At 41.1% G+C, this 15,679-nt stretch overlaps 1 protein-coding gene across 1 annotated transcript in view; it reads left to right on the top strand.

Annotated features, from left to right (window-relative positions):
- Positions 1 to 3,346: 3,346 nt before the first annotated feature.
- The window catches only part of ARMC2 (armadillo repeat containing 2), a 104,387-nt gene continuing 92,054 nt past the window's right edge, over positions 3,347 to 15,679 (top strand). The window contains exons 1-3 of the mRNA XM_036075291.2: positions 3,347 to 3,562; positions 11,861 to 12,121; positions 12,808 to 12,880. Of these exons, the coding sequence (XP_035931184.1) occupies positions 11,904 to 12,121; positions 12,808 to 12,880 (291 nt within the window). The 5' untranslated portion in view covers positions 3,347 to 3,562; positions 11,861 to 11,903. The remainder of the gene's footprint in view (positions 3,563 to 11,860; positions 12,122 to 12,807; positions 12,881 to 15,679) is intronic.

The raw sequence follows: 15,679 nt of genomic DNA, 5'->3' as shown, positions 1-15,679 counted from the left end.
ATAAACTATAAAATCCACTGGTAGTATGTGGATAAAACTATCTATGAGTTCAACATTTTGTTGCATTTTTCCATCTTAGAGTGTGTAATTCTCATCTTAACTCAAAACCCAAAAGTGCAGCAGCATTTTCAAGTGAATGTAAAGATTCTCAAGTTCCTCTTGATCCCTGTAGCCCCACATAGGATGTAGTCTGAGATAAGTGAAAGGAGAAAATGAAGGGCATATCTTAACAGTTTCAGCAGCCTAGGAAGTACCTCTCAATGCTGTGAATGAGAGGCCTCAGCCTGAAAAACTGTATTTACCCATGTACAATGGCAGGTGGCACTTGGGACTTGGGCATCAAAAACACCAGGTCTCACATCACTTTACTAGCTCTGTGACTGTGGGCAGATCACTTACCCTCTGTGAACCTCAATTTTTTCCACTTTCAAATTGGGATAATAATCCCTGAACTAATCACCTCTCAGGCTAGTTGTAAACTGCAAATAAAACAATGAAAATGAAATGCTCTAAATGGAAGCAATTTGGAAATTATAAAGTGCTTTATAAATGTCAGATGCTTACAATTAATATTTTGTTTTCCTCCTTAATCTTTCTAAGGTATAAAAAATAGCAATTTTGTTTCTAAAATAATTCCACTTACAAATTTCATTATGTCAAATTCTGTTAAATAGCCATCAGGTAAGCATGGAGGAATAGCCAGGTCAGGATAATAGGCCATTGCTATGATAGGCTCAATATTTTCTTGTGTCGTGTCTTTCAGTAATGTAAGCTGGGCAGATTTATTGCTTTAAATAATTGCTTCCTATAATTCTGCCCTTGTCACTCTTTTCAATTGTTCTAATTTGCCTGGCAGACATTTCCTAGCCAACTGAGTTGGCTAGCTTCCGGTTCCAGTAGTGAGCTTACTTGTCTATTTTAGACCAAGACCCTGGGTGCAAGACCATAGTTAGTAATTGGCTGCACAATAGCTTTTTAAACTGCAGTTTCAGCTGAGATGGTAAGTGAGTAATCATCAGTTCCAAAGTGAAGGCGAGGCAAAGTCTCCTTAGGGCAAGTTACAAAGAAATATATAGACTCCCTGGACCAAAGGGTCCAGGCTGAGGCTAAAAAGTGAGAAGTCAGAGAATGCAGGGGCAAGATGGGTGAGGAAGTTTCTTTGGAGAGGAGTGTGGGGATGCCACCCCCTTCATCTCAAATCCAGTGAGAGGCCTTCCCAGAGGAGCCTGCCAGAGACTGCAGTTAGGTAGTCCAGAGGACTGGAGTTCACCTCACTCTGGGAAAGCTAAAGCTCCATCCTGTGACAGGATGGGGGGGCACAGTGGGTGGGGAGTGCTGCACTGGGATGGGCCTGCATTCTCACAGTCACCAGGGAAAGAGATGTCTGTGGGTTTTTTTTTTTTTGACAAGGTATGGCACCATCTTAGGACCCATCTAAAGGGGCTGGAGTAAACCCTGGATTTCTAGGGTCAGAGAAGGAGTTATAAACAAGCAGAGGAATAGCTCAGCATTCACCTGAAGAGTCCCCTGGAAAGAGGTCTTCATTAATAGGAAATGCTGAAGAACCCAGGAGGGCTCCATATGGGCTGCTTTAACTATAGCCCAGGCAGAGTAAGCTCAAAGCTATTCAAATCCAGGAAGAAGTGCTCCATCTCCTGGATTCTTTTCTCTCCACTTCCTGCCCACCTCCACCCAGGGTGGGTCCTAAAGTGGCCTCTAGTGAATGGGGGAGTGCTGAGCCTAAACCAACTGCATCCCTGCTGGGAAAGTTATCTGGAGACCTGAGACAGGAGAGGGGGATGAAGTCTTATTTTCAAGTAAAGTTTGATGCATTTGTTTATATCTTGTATCCAACATTATAATTTTGGAATGAAGCTGAGGTTGAGATTTAATTACTATAGAACTATCAGTTACCTAAAAATGAGCAAAAAATACATGGACTCTACCCAACTTTCCATCTAGGGGCAGGGAAAGACAACCAACACTGAATATACCTGAAAACAGCTGTGAGAGACTAAAATTAAGTTGCATTTTAATCACATCTCACAAGTTGTGAATTCAAAATAGTAGTTATGTTTTTATATTAAATGGGCAAAGTTCCCTTTGCATAATGGAGTCCAGTGGCCAGTAAAAGGGACTTGATGATGTGATGACATGTTGACTCAGTGGAAAAAATGTCAACCTGGAAGAACACAAATGCTTTGTTTCAGGCCTTAAAATGACCCAATCAACTAATGAGTATGTCCTCTTGGATACTTTGAAGGATACTTACATTCCTTTAGTTTAGGTTTGTATCATTTCCCACCTAGCATGTTGGCTTACACATAATATGTGCTCAAAAATATTTTCAATTTAAGTATTCTTTACAAGATACTTAGCACTAAGGCATGTGGCATTTTTTATGTTGACAACAACACTTCAGCTGAAAAATCCCTGTATTTATAAAACGTGGTATAAACTTGAATGGAGTGTGATTATGGTCTCACTTGTATTTCACACCATAAAGTGTTGCTTTATGGTCTAATAGGAGAGAAAGGAATTTAAACCGGAAATACATAAACGGTTGTTTTTTTTTTTTTTTTTGCCAATCAACTGTGAAGGCGCAGTAAGTACAAAAAATGTTTGCCCATGGGAAGCCTAGATTGAATCTACCACTGTCATTCATTACACTTCGGACCCCTGTTTTGTCCCCTGTGAATGGGGATGCCAGGCTTGCTACCGCACAGTGGTAGGAACACTTAAAAAGAAAATATACAATAAAATACCCTTTGTAAACTCTAAAGTGCTGCACCCGTCCAAGGGCTTAAAAACAGCCAACAGTTTAACATTCATTCATTGCCACGTGCATAGCGCTTTATATCTATTTTCTCATTCAGTGTTTGCCACAACTACAAGACCTAGCTAGGTACTACTAATTATCTCCGTTTTACAAATGAGGGAACTAAGAGGTTAAGACAACTAGTTCAAGGCTATACAGGCTGTAACTTGAATCAGCAAATCCTGACTCTTAACCCTAAGCACTAAGCTGCCATCCTGCTTATTGTTATTTAACAGAGGTGCTGAGATCTCGTAGACTCTCAACAAATAGGGTTCGGTAAGCTGCTAATTTAAAAGGGAACTCCGCCCCACACCTGTCTTCTAAGCGGTTCCCTCGCACTCCCCGCCTCCAGCCCTCGCCCAGGATCCTCCCCGCACCCCGCCTGCTCGCCTGCCCGCCCGCTCCTGGCCTCAGCGTTCCTACGCATGCGCTTGGGGGACCGGCGCAGGCCCAGTGGCCCGGCCGCGCCGGGAAACCTCCCCGTCTCTCCTCTCCCGGCCCCGCCCCACCCCGCCTCGCCCCGCCCCGCCCCGCCCTGCTGCTCCTTCGCGGCTGCCGCTGCCTCGGGAAAGCTAAAGGATGAGCTGAACCTCCGCAGCTGTTACTGTCACCAGCGCTAATCACAGCGGCTTTGGGTCTGGCCGGAAGCCCCCTTTCCTGCGCCCAGTCCCAGCTCATTTCCTGTCCCGCTCCGCCCGCCCAGCAGCGACCTGGCTCTGCAGGCAGGCGGCCCAGGCGCCCGGGGTAGGTAGTTTGTGTACGGTTACCATGGAGACGCTGGCCGGCCCGGCTGAGCGGGCGGGCTAGGGGGCTGGCAGGAGGGTGGGCTGGCAGGCAGAGTGACCGCGCTGCTGTGCTGTGTCCTGGCCTGAACCTGTGGGGGAGGGGGCATTGCCGGGAGCGGGGAAGCCTCTGTCCGCACGGGAGGTGAGGCGTCCCCCGCCGCGTCACCGGGGACCTCTCCTGCTGTCTGTCGTCCGCCTTTCTGCCCCCAGAAGGGTGCATGCTCTCGGCGTCGGGCCGCGGCTGTCCTTATTTCTGTACACTGAGCGTTTAGTCAAGTGCGTGGAGCCTAACAGAAGCTTGGAAATATTTACTGAATGAAAGTGGTAAACCAAGGGGCTTTGTCTAGGCAGACAGCGACCTCGCCACGGTCACACAGATTGTACCTGGGCTCTTTTAGGCAACAGATAGGGAGGGCCCCAATAAATAAATAAGGTAACAGTATACATTAAAATACGTCATATATACATATAATGCCTTTTATCGTCCGTTCCCATGACTATCACAGCGGCTCTTCCATCCCACTCTAATTTAGAATTATTTTAACTTGGTAGAAAAGCAAGAAGCGCTTTATTTGTATCCTATTTTGTGAATCTATGAAACTGATTAGTTGTTGATTTGGCATACCTGATATTCAATAAAATACCTAATAAAAATTATTTTTCACAAAAAAACACCTTCCATTTAAATTTAACTTACAAGATTTACGGAAACACTAAACAAACGTCATTCCCTTTCATTTGCAATTTCTTTTTTTATTTTTAAGATTTTATTTATTTGACAGAGAGAGACACAGCAAGAGAGGGAGCACAAGCAGGGGGAGTGGGAGAGGGAGAAGCAGGCTTCCGGACGAGCAGGGAGCCCCATGCGGGGCTCGATCCCAGGACGCTGGGATCATGACCTGAGCTGAAGGCAGACGCTTAAGGACTGAGCCACCCAGGTGCCCCACAATTTCTTTTTTAAAATGCAGTTTTTTATTCATGGGAGAATTTTTATTGTATCCTTTTATGACATAGTGCCTGGGTCAGGCACTTTTTCTTAAGGGCCAGATGCTAAAGCACTTTACATGAATTATGTTATTTAATTATCAGAACAATCCTATAAGGCAATTATGGCCGTCCCTATTTTACAGATGAGGAAACTGAAGCTTAGAGGCATACAATCCTTGCCAACGTCACACAGCTGTGAATTGCCAAGAGGGTATATGAACCTCTACTCCAGCAATGCACTTAACCACTGCCTCTTTAGGTGCTCATGTTAACAGAAAGGTTTTTCAAAATTGTGGAAAGGGTCTTGAGTGCAGATGGCCCCAACTCACAATGGTTCAGCTTAAAATTTTTCAACTTTACTGTTGGTGAGGAAGCAATATATATTCAGTAGAAACCATACTTTGAATTTTTATCTTTTCCCTGGCTAGCCATAGGCTCTATGATACTCTCTGGTGATGCTGGGTAGTGGCAGCCACTTACTATGATACACTCACAACCATTCTGTATTTTTATTTTAAAAATTTTTTTAATTTAAAGATTTTATGCATTTATTTGAGAGAGTGCGAGCATGCACCAAGTGGGGGAGGGGCAGAGGGGGAAGCAGACTTCTGGGGGGGGGGGTGTGCTCCATCCCAGGACCCCGGGATCAGGACCTGAGCAGAAGGCAACCACTTAACTGACTGAGCCACCCATGTGTCCCCCAGCCATTCTGTTTTTTTTTTTTTTTTAAAGATTTTTTATTTATTTATTTGAGAGAGAGAGAATGAGAGAGAGCAAGCACATGAGAGGGGGGAGGGTCAGAGGGAGAAGCAGACTCCCTGCCGAGCAGGGAGCCCGATGCGGGACTCGATCCAGGGACTCCAGGATCATGACCTGAGCCGAAGGCAGTCGCTTAACCAACTGAGCCACCCAGGCGCCCCAGCCATTCTGGTTTTTACATTAAGCACAGTATTCGATAAATTACACGAGATACTTACTCAACGCTCATTATAACGTTAGATGATTTTGTCCAACTGTGGGCTAATGTAAGTATTCTGAGCATGTTTAAGTTAGGCTATGTTATACTATGATGTTCAGTAGGTTAGGTGGATTGAATGCATTTTCGACTTAATGATATTTTCAATTTAGGATGGGTTTTTCAGGATGTAACCCTATCATAAGTTGAGGAAGATCTGTATTTGATTTGCAGGGAATAGAGGGTGGAGATGGTCAGCCTTTCTCTTGTTGCAAAATATCTTTAAAGAGCAGTGCTGCATTTAGCAGGGAGACTGGTTCAGTAACTATTAGCAGCAAAGAGAAAGACAGGTCTTGATAATTGGATACAAATGTTTACAAATTCAAGTAACTATTAGCAGCAAAGAGAAAGACAGGTTTTGATAATTGGATACAAATTTTTACAAATTCAGGTAACTATTAGCAGCAAAGAGAAAGGTCTTGATAATTAGATACAAGTTTTTACAAATGAGGACTCTGAAATTTTCCCCCAATGAGTAAGAAATATTTTGTTAAAAATGAAGATCTCCAGTTTCAGATTTTCTACTGCTGGTGATGGTCATCCTCTAGAGGTCCTGTGGACATCATAAACTCAGGACAGTGATGCAAGGCAGCTCATAGCCTTTTTCTTCTTTCCCTTCAAAGTCTACTTCTCCTGTTTTCTTTTAAAAGGTCTCCGGGCCCTCTGACCTCCCCCTCCAGGTTTGCATAAAGTATCACCTCTGGCTTCTTGCTGTCCTCTCAGCTGCTAAATCCTGTTGGTTCTTCTGCTCTTGTTGCCCCTCACTTGTTCTCATCTCTCTTCTTACCTCTATTTCACCTTTACTCCTTCATCTCAGGCTTTCAATGCCTCATTCACAGATCACACTGTTAAGCAAGTCTTACTCCCTGCCAGGCAACTTGCAGTGAAGGCAAGAAAGGAAAAGGGAGCTGAATTTGATCTCATATTACCACTTGGCATCAAGAATCAAATGCCATTTGACAGGGTGCCCTGCTGACTCAGTAGAGCATGCAATGCTTGATCTCAGGGTCATGAGTTCAAGCCCCACACTGGGCTTGGAACCTACTTTAAAAAAAAAAAAAAAAAGAATCAGATGCCATTGAAATAAAGTCCCATAGGCCTTCCTAATCCACTGTAACAAATGTCTCCAATGAAAGAAGCCATATTGTCTTCAGCTTGATATTGCTTAGCTCAGATCTGTATTGGAAAATGGAGTTCAGGGGCACCTGGGTGACTCTTGATTTCAGCTCAGGTCATGATCTCAGGGTTGTGAAACGGAGCCCCAAGTCAGGTTCCGAGCTCAGCGGGGAGTCTGCTTGAGATTCTCTCCCTCTGTCCCTTTCCCCTGCTCATGGGTGCTCTCTCTCTCTCTCTCAAAATAAATAAGTCTTGAAAAGGGAGAGAGAGAGGAAATGGAGTTCAGCGATTCAACAAATGTGGACCTTCAGCCGTGCCTCACATAGGGAACCGTGGCTCAGAGTCGGGTGAAGCAGCACCAGGGGTGTAGGGGGAGGGTGTACTGACAGAGGCCAGCCGGTGACCTTGTAGATTATGGAGGAGGAGCACCTAACTGAGGCTGGAGGACAGGGAGAGGCATATCCAGGAATACTTCCTTGAGGACCTTTAAGAATTAGTTGACTGATTACATAAGAACTACCTGATTTAGGTATTAAGATACCTCGAAGTAGAAAATCCCCTTTTGCAGTGTTTAATAAATAGAAGAACTACCTGATTTTGTCCCTTCCAGTCTTTTCCCTCCTTCCCATCCTGCCCACTCCTGCCAGATCACATCATGCCTCCAAATCTATTAATTGCTCACCAGCTTTTTGTGTTTCTTGACCTGCCATTCAGTTCTCTCTCTGGTCCAACTCCAATCTGTATTTCCAGAGCTCATTCTTCTCCAGCACACAGCCCAAATGTTCTTGGCACTCTGCCTCGGCTCACTCATTGACTTCGCTTGAAATTCCTTCTCTACTCTAGACCTAATGTCAGCCACATGCTTCAAATTCAGCCCATTTTTCAGAACCCAGCTCAAGCATCACCTCCTCCAAGAAGTCTCCTTGACACCTTCTCCCAATCAGAAATCCCTTCCTTTTTTTTTTTTTTTTTTTTTTTGTAACCACATGGGAGTTATTTCAGTGTTTTTCATTGCCCCCATCAGTTCCTAGCTTGTATTAAAATCATTTGGGTACAAGTAGAGTTGACATTCAGCGGGTACACCCCAAGAAAGCTGCTCCAGGTATGAAAATATTGGCATGTGTCTGTATTGGTGCATAAATAGCTGCAGCCCCAAGGCCTCTGACGGCCCTGCCTCCTTCCACCCCATCTCATGAGTAGTAGCTTGAATGTCATGTCTGGGCACATGTCACAGCTTCTGTGCTATTGTCTAAGACTTCATCCTTCACAAAACTGTTGTAGGGATTCACTGAGATGATATACTTGAGACTGCTGAGCATAGTGCTTGGTATGAAGGCAAATGTTTAACTAGCATTGGTGGTCCCTCTTGCCTGAGAGTGAAGACAGTATTTATTCCTGTGTTCCCAGAGACCCGAGGGCTTTGCACATAGGAAACAGTTAAGCCATACTAGCTCAGTGGATTTGTTCCAGTTGTCAAGAGAGTTTTTGTAAAGTTAAAATTTCTTTATAAAATAAAAGTTAAAATAGTGATAGTATTGTGTCATGGTTCAGGCGTACTTTACTATAAACAGACAAGCTTTCAAACTCTGAGTGATTGTTTAAGTTGGCAAAAATCCTCTATAGTAAGAATTTGTAATTTAACAAAGGAAAAAATCCTTCCCTTGCCCCTAAAAACATGCTTCTAACTCAGTTCACTTGTGTCACTGAAAATTTCCATATTTGATTTAGTTCATGATATATTAATATTGATAAAATAATAATAATAGATTAACTGCAGATCTTACATTATTGAAACTGCTTCTCACAATGTAACTGTTAAGGTTTGGGAGAAAGAGAAAGGAAGAAGGAGAGAGAAAGTTGTTTTAGAATTTGTGGTAAAAATATATGAACAAAAAGATTTTTAAGCCCATTCTTCTACATTATTTCCACCAATATTTGATCAATCTAAATTCCTGTGTGCCCAAATAAAGTACAGAATTGTTAGCACTCAACTTGAGTAAATATTCCTGCTTCATTACTCCATGAAAGAGTATCGTTTTCCATGCAAACTAAAACACAGGCTCTCAGTCAGGAATGATGGTCCATTATTGTTCATCCAAAGCACTTTCTCTAATCTTTTTTAGGTTTGCCAGATCACCTTTGACATTGCTAGACTTATTAGTGCTATGTGGGGCCAAAGGAATCACAAACCTGATTTGGGCTCTGGGAGAAACCTATTCATTGTGTAGGAACTTCTCACTAAGTGGTATACCTTCTTACTGCAGTGGGCCTTTTAAAAACAAACAAGCAAACAAAACTGATATGGCCACTTGAGTTAGTTGTGATGGGACTGAATTTACAGAATTATGCATCCAAAAATAATACAGGTATCCCCTTCTTTCTGAAGGTTCGTGTTATATCACTTTGCTTTTATGCAAGACCTGCAATAGCTCTGTCTTATAAAAGCAAAAGTCCTCTTCAGATTTCTTGGTGAGTGAAAACAAGTTATTAATGTAGGTCTCGCATAAAAGCAAAGTGGCAGGGGCGCCTGGGTGGCTGTCGTTAAGCACCTGCCTTCAGCTCAGGTCAGGATCCCAGGATCCTGGGATCGAGCCCCACATCGGGCTCCCTGCTCGGCGGGAAGCCTGCTTCTCCCTCTCCCGCTCCCCCTGCTTGTGTCCCCTCTCTCGCTGTCTCTGTCAAAAAAATAAATTAAAAAAATAATTAAAAAAATAAAAGCAAAGTGGGGGGATACCGTACTCTTCACACCATTTCGGCTTACCAGAGTTTTAATAGGAATGCTCAGCTTTTAGATGGCAGGGAAAACCTGCATATATAGCTCTACAAAAAACACTTTATACGTATTTTAAAAAATTAGCCTTGAATATTTTAAAAATAAACAGCCAGTCATATCAGAAGCACTAGAAGTAAAATGTACTTGACCTGTCATAGTTTTTTTTTTTTTTGAAGATTTTACTTATTTATTTATTTATTTGAGAGAGAGAGAGAGAGACAGCGTGAGAGGGGAGAGGGTCAGAGGGAGAAGCAGGCTCCCCGCTGAGCCCGGAGCCCGATCCCGGGCTCGATTCCAGGACTCCGGGATCATGACCTGAGCGGAAGGCAGTCGCTTAACCAACTGAGCCACCCAGGCACCCGACCTGTCATAGTTTTTGTTAGTTGTATTAATGTACATGGTTTTTGGAGACCTTGCTTAAATTCCAAATCCTGTATCAAAAATTCCTAGAAAGAAAATACCTAGAATAGGACTGCTTATCGAGTAATTTTTTTACTGTTTTACCTCACCTGGCCTTTCCATATGAAAGGAATAGCATAAAAACCTGCAACTCATGTTGGTTTTAACATTTAAAAAATTTTAAATTAAAAAATGTGCTCCAAAGGCTAGTTTTTTAAAGTATTAGTCTTTCTCTGTAAATATTTATCTGTGCTGGCCAATCAGGTATTATGACTGACCAAAAATAATCATGTACATGACCAATTTTCAAAAGTAATAAAGTACATTTAACATTTAAAAAAAAGAAAAGAAAAGAAAGGAATAGCGTATCATTTGTAGTTTTCATCATACTCTTTACCTCAAAAACTTTTAGGGTAGGGCCTGGGTAGAACTAAACAAATGTTCTTGTTGTCTGTTGTTATATAACAACTTAATGTATAGAATCATAATATAGTAAATCCTCTTTACTTGTCTAAGGAATCGTCTGTTGATTCCACTTATGGAAATGAAGTCTTTTTAGTTTCCTTGGGCATATGTCACAAAAAAATGTTTCTTTTTTGCAAAAGTTATTCTAAAATTAGGCACTGAAATATAGGAAAAATTTCCAGGCCTCTTTCTCCTTAGAGATATAATATTTTCAGGGATCTGGGTTGTTGTTGTTTTTTTAATGAACATCTAATACCATATAGTAATGAGAATTATGTTTTCTAAATCTGGACTGTTTTCAAATTTAGAGCTATAGAGGTGTCCTGCCAAGTTAACCAGGCATCCCTGGGGACACACCAGCATTTAAGAAGAATCTGCCTTCTCATGGCCCTTGCACATGACTTTAACTGAGAAAGCTAGCCTGGGAAAGAATATTTGATGTTGATATTTGATATTTATTCATCTAGGACACTATCTCACATGGAAGGTGATTTGAATCCATTCATTCAAATACATCATGGGTAAATGTGGGGCTGAACCTTTCCCTGAGTTTACAAACTACATTTATAAAAGCAAAAATAGCTTGGAAATAGGCCCCATCTATCTAAATCTAACCTTAAACTCGCAGTTTGTGTGCAGGACAATAGAGGGGAAAAAAAGGAAAATTTAGTTAAAATTTTAACAGAACCCCCCCAGTGGTTTTTTTGTTTTAATAGAATGGAGAATACAAGATGATTTTCTCTTCCTCGTCTGTCCTCTTTCATGATTTATCCTCTTTCTCTCCAGGTTTAGCTTTCATCCTGGCTCTCTTCCCTGTACATCATTTCCCTTGAGTGCATGTATTCCCATAGGCATAACTGTGCACATCAACCTGTATTTTTGAAAGCTTTTCTTCCACCCTGATCTTCTAACTGTAACTGCCTGGTAGATTTTTAATTAAAAATTGTTTGTGAGGGGCGCCTGGGTGGCTCAGTCGGTTAAGCATCTGCCTTCGGCTCGGGTCATGATCCCAGGGTCCTGGGATCGAGCCCCGCATCGGGCTCCCTGCTCTGCGGGAAGCCTGCTTCTCTCTTTCTCACTCCCCCTGCTTGTGTTCCCTCTCTTGCTGTGTCTGTCAAATAAATAAATAAAATCTTTTTTAAAAAAATAAAAATTGTTTGTGACAGCGCACCTGGGTGGCTCAGTCAGTTAAGCGACAGACTCTTGATTTCAGCTCAGGTCATGATCTCAGGGTTGTAAGATCAAGCCCCACATCGGGCTCCACGCTCAGTGCAGAGTTGGCTTGGGATTCTCTCCCTTTTCCTCTCCCTCGGCCCCCCACCCCCAGCTCACAGGCTCTTTCTCTCTCTCAAATAAGTAATAAATTAAAAATCTTTAAAAAAAATTGTGACTTTTTCTAGTTTAATATAGAGGAATGGCTTAAGCATATGTAGATGGGTTTAAGTACTCTTTTCTAAACTCCTGGATGAAAACAGTTAATATTTTGTACCATATATTTGCAGCGTGTGGTGTCTACCTGAAGAACATTTTACGTTAAAAGGAAAGATGCTATCTCCAAATGATAAAAAGTTAGAAAAGCTGGATCCATTTTATCGACCTTCTATGTCCAAGCAGAAGACCAGTGCGGAGATCATAAGTGAAGCACGAAATGCTTTAAGAACAGTTGGGACCCAAAGACCATTTACACCACGGGAAGACCAAAGAAAACTATTCGGGCCTGCATCTTCAAGAACACTGGAAAATAGACCTCCTTCCTCCTTCAGGTAATGACATTTCTCTTGCTTGTACACTTGGATATGTAAGCCACCAAATGACATTTTCCCTTAATTCTAGTTATGAATAGTTTTTTTTTTTTTTAATATTTTATTTATTTATTTGACAGAGAGAGAGAGACAGTGAGAGAGGGAACACAACGGGAGTGGGAGAGGGAGAAGCAGGCTTCCTGCGGAGCAGGGAGCCCGATGCGGGGCTCGATCCCAGGACCCCGGGATCATGACCTGAGCCGAAGGCAGCCGCTTAACTGACTGAGGCACCCAGGCGCCCCTGAATAGTTGTTTTTTTAAGTTTGATGTCTGCTAATTACACCTCTTGTATCTATTCAAGATTCCTAAAGATAAGTCCAGACCTTGGGTTCAAGAAGTTGCTTTGGTTTGAAATGGTGAATAGTGGTTGTCATACCAACTCTATGAAGTGATATGAACAGAGCTTTTTAAAAAAAATCACTATATACATTTCTTCTTTTCATTATTCAGTATTTTTTAATTCCCCTAAAAGCAATGAAAAAAATTAATAAAATGTTTTAAGTACTATGATTTTTTTTAAATTTGCTTCTTCCTCAAGGCTTATGCATTAAATGCTTTTACTTGTTTTGGGGCTAGAGTTAAATAACATATACTAGAAATAAATGATTCTTCACAAACTAATATTTCTGCTCCATCTCCTCTGCTAGCCTCCATGCATCCAGTTTTGAGTCATCTGATTCCAGGCCCATCTCTGGTGCTCGTCTCAGTCCGCTAGAGCTTGTGAGTACTTTATATTACCATGAATGCTGTGAAATGGAATTGGCCCAACATACTGGGAATCAGTACTTATATATGCTAAGAAAAGGATCACATAGACTTAAGTATACTGATAATTTAATATAAAAACAATTTCTTTTATATTTTTTCAAATTTAATGTTTCGAATCTAATGAAACACTTCTATTATTTTCCTATAATTTAATAATAAGAATATCAGAAATAGTAACCTGGCAAACAGAATGTTTTACATTTTTTGTTTTTCACAATTTTTTTAAGTTTATGCGTATGTTATTTTATTTTTAATAGTAACATATACAAATAAATTATATATGTATGTACATAAAGAGTCAAAGGTTTGTTACCCAGAACACTCCAGGGGTCTCCTTTCCCCTTATTCTTCATTCTACCCTTACCAATGACTCTCACTTTAAACTCTTTTGGCACCTTCTTTTGGAGTTTACACCCAAAATTTTAAATAACAGTGTCTTATTCCTCTCTGACTTATGAGTTTGAGGAATTATCTAATGACTTCTCACTAAGGAAGATGAGGATTTAACTCTTGTCTGTCCTCCCACACATCCTCACAACACATTCATCCTTTTTGTCCCCACTGCTATGCCCAATATAGATATATCATAATTTTGGTTAGATCCCTTTTCTCTGACTATGATTATACAAATCCTGTTTACAACAGAGTCTTGAACTAATGATGATTACTTCTCCTTCCCCACCCACTTTTTGTTTTCCCTGGTGTTAATAATTGCCTTGCTTTTGTGTTTTGTATTATTACCATTTCAACTCCAAATCTCCTTCACATATTCAGGTACATGAGGTATTCTGTTGATTCATCTTTTTGGAGAACTTTCCCCACTTTCTCCCAAACCATTTACCCTTGGTACTTGCACACAGCTTGCTTCTCCCTCTTGTGATGGCTTTCCTGTCTCCTGTATCCCAAGTTTTTCTCTTTCTTGATTTACTTTTGGAGTACTTCCTCCAGTAGCTTCTAGAGAAAGGGTTTATGGGAAGTACTTTATTTGAGACCTTGATTGCTGTTTTTTCTCTCTAGAAGTTTGTAGGATTTTTCTTTGTTTCCAATGTCCTGACATTTCATGGTAATGGACCTTTGTGATAGTTCGTTTTCATCCATTGTGCTAGGCACTTTCAATGAAATCTCATGCCCTTCAACTCTGGGAAATATCCTTGAATTATTTTGGTGTGTCTTCCCCTCCTTGGTCTGTTTGCTCTTTCTGGAATTTATTATTCCAATATGTAGGAGTCCCTGGACTGGTACTTCAGTTTTCTTTTCTTTTTTAAATTTTTATTTCCCATCTTTTTTTGGAAGAGACTTTGTCTTCTAATCCTTTTATTGAGTTATTTTCTTTCTGCTACTGTATTTTTAAATTATTTAATTATTTTTAATTTCCTAAAAGCTTTTTCCCTGCTCTAAGTTATCTTTTATTATATATAGTATTCTTGTGTTTCATGGTTATAGCATCTTGTCTGAGTATATTGATGATAATTTTGATTTTTGAATTATTCCCTTCTTTAAAATCTCTGTTGTGCTTTGTGAATGTGTGTGTGTGTGTGTGAATGTGTGTGTGTGTGAATGTGTGTGTGTGTGTGTGTGTGTGTGTGTGTGGCTTAAACAACAGAAATTTATTTTCTCACAGTTCTGAAGAGTAGAAGTTGAAGATCAAGGGGGCATTAGGGTTTATTTCTATTGAGGCCTTTCTCCTTGGCTTGTAGATGGCCATCTTCTCCCTGAGTCTTTACATGGTCTTCCCTCTGTGTCTCTGTTGCATTTTAATGTTTATTTTGGTTTCTCTTTTTCATTTCAGAGGCTCTCCTCTGATAGCTCATGCTGCTAGTTTGGCTGCTCTTATTTGAAAGTAGAAGCATGTGGAATAGATTGGTCAACCCATAGGTGGTACCTACCCACATCAGGGAGGACTAGCTGGGCTGTGTTGTTTGTGAAACCCAGTAGTAGTATCTTTAGGGATTAGCAGTGTCTTGAGGGATTTCCCTGTGGCTAGTTAATTCTCTAAAGAAGTATCTTCTAAGCTCTTGGCCTAGAGGATAAATGCTGGTTGCTAACTTCCAAGAACCAGCTGGAGGAAGAAGGTAGGAATACCTAGCATTCAGTAGGTAAATATTCAGTTAATATCTATATTTATCATAAGTACCCTGACACTTAACTCTGCATGGTTAGCCTGATTCAGAGACCTCTGTTTTACCTTCTCTATGGAGCAAATCTCCCAACAATGTAGCCTGACTACATGGAGCTGGGAGGGAAGGAGTTACACAGACTTTCAGCCAATCCTTGTTATTTCAGTCTCTTCCCCTTGTAGCTCTGCTGCCACAAGTACCTGGTGATACCAGTCCCTTAGACTTTCATGGAATGGGGGGTGTTAGTCAAGCTGTTTCTTGATTTTTATTACCGTATATATGTGTGCTTATTTTTGTGTGTGTGTGTGTGTGCGTTTGTTTTTGATGAACTATTTGAAAGTAAGTTGCAGATCTTTTAAGCCTTCATGCATAAAAATTTAAGTGTGCATCTCATATGAACAAGGACAATCTCCTACATCACTACCATATTATCATCAGAGCTCAGAAAATTAACATTACTTGGTTATATCATCTAATGTACAGTCCATGTTCAAATGACCCCAGTTGTCTCAAAATGTATCTTATATTCTTGAACTACTCAACAAAATGCCGCCATGAGGAAGGTTATGCTTGTTCTCGTATTGTAGATGGCAAAAATAAGGTTCCAATATAGTAAGCACGGACCAATGTGCAA

This window comes from Halichoerus grypus, chromosome 9, assembly GCF_964656455.1.
Source record: "Halichoerus grypus chromosome 9, mHalGry1.hap1.1, whole genome shotgun sequence".
NCBI classification, from domain to species: Eukaryota; Metazoa; Chordata; class Mammalia; order Carnivora; family Phocidae; genus Halichoerus; species Halichoerus grypus.
This window is presented reverse-complemented; position numbering and strand designations above follow the sequence as displayed.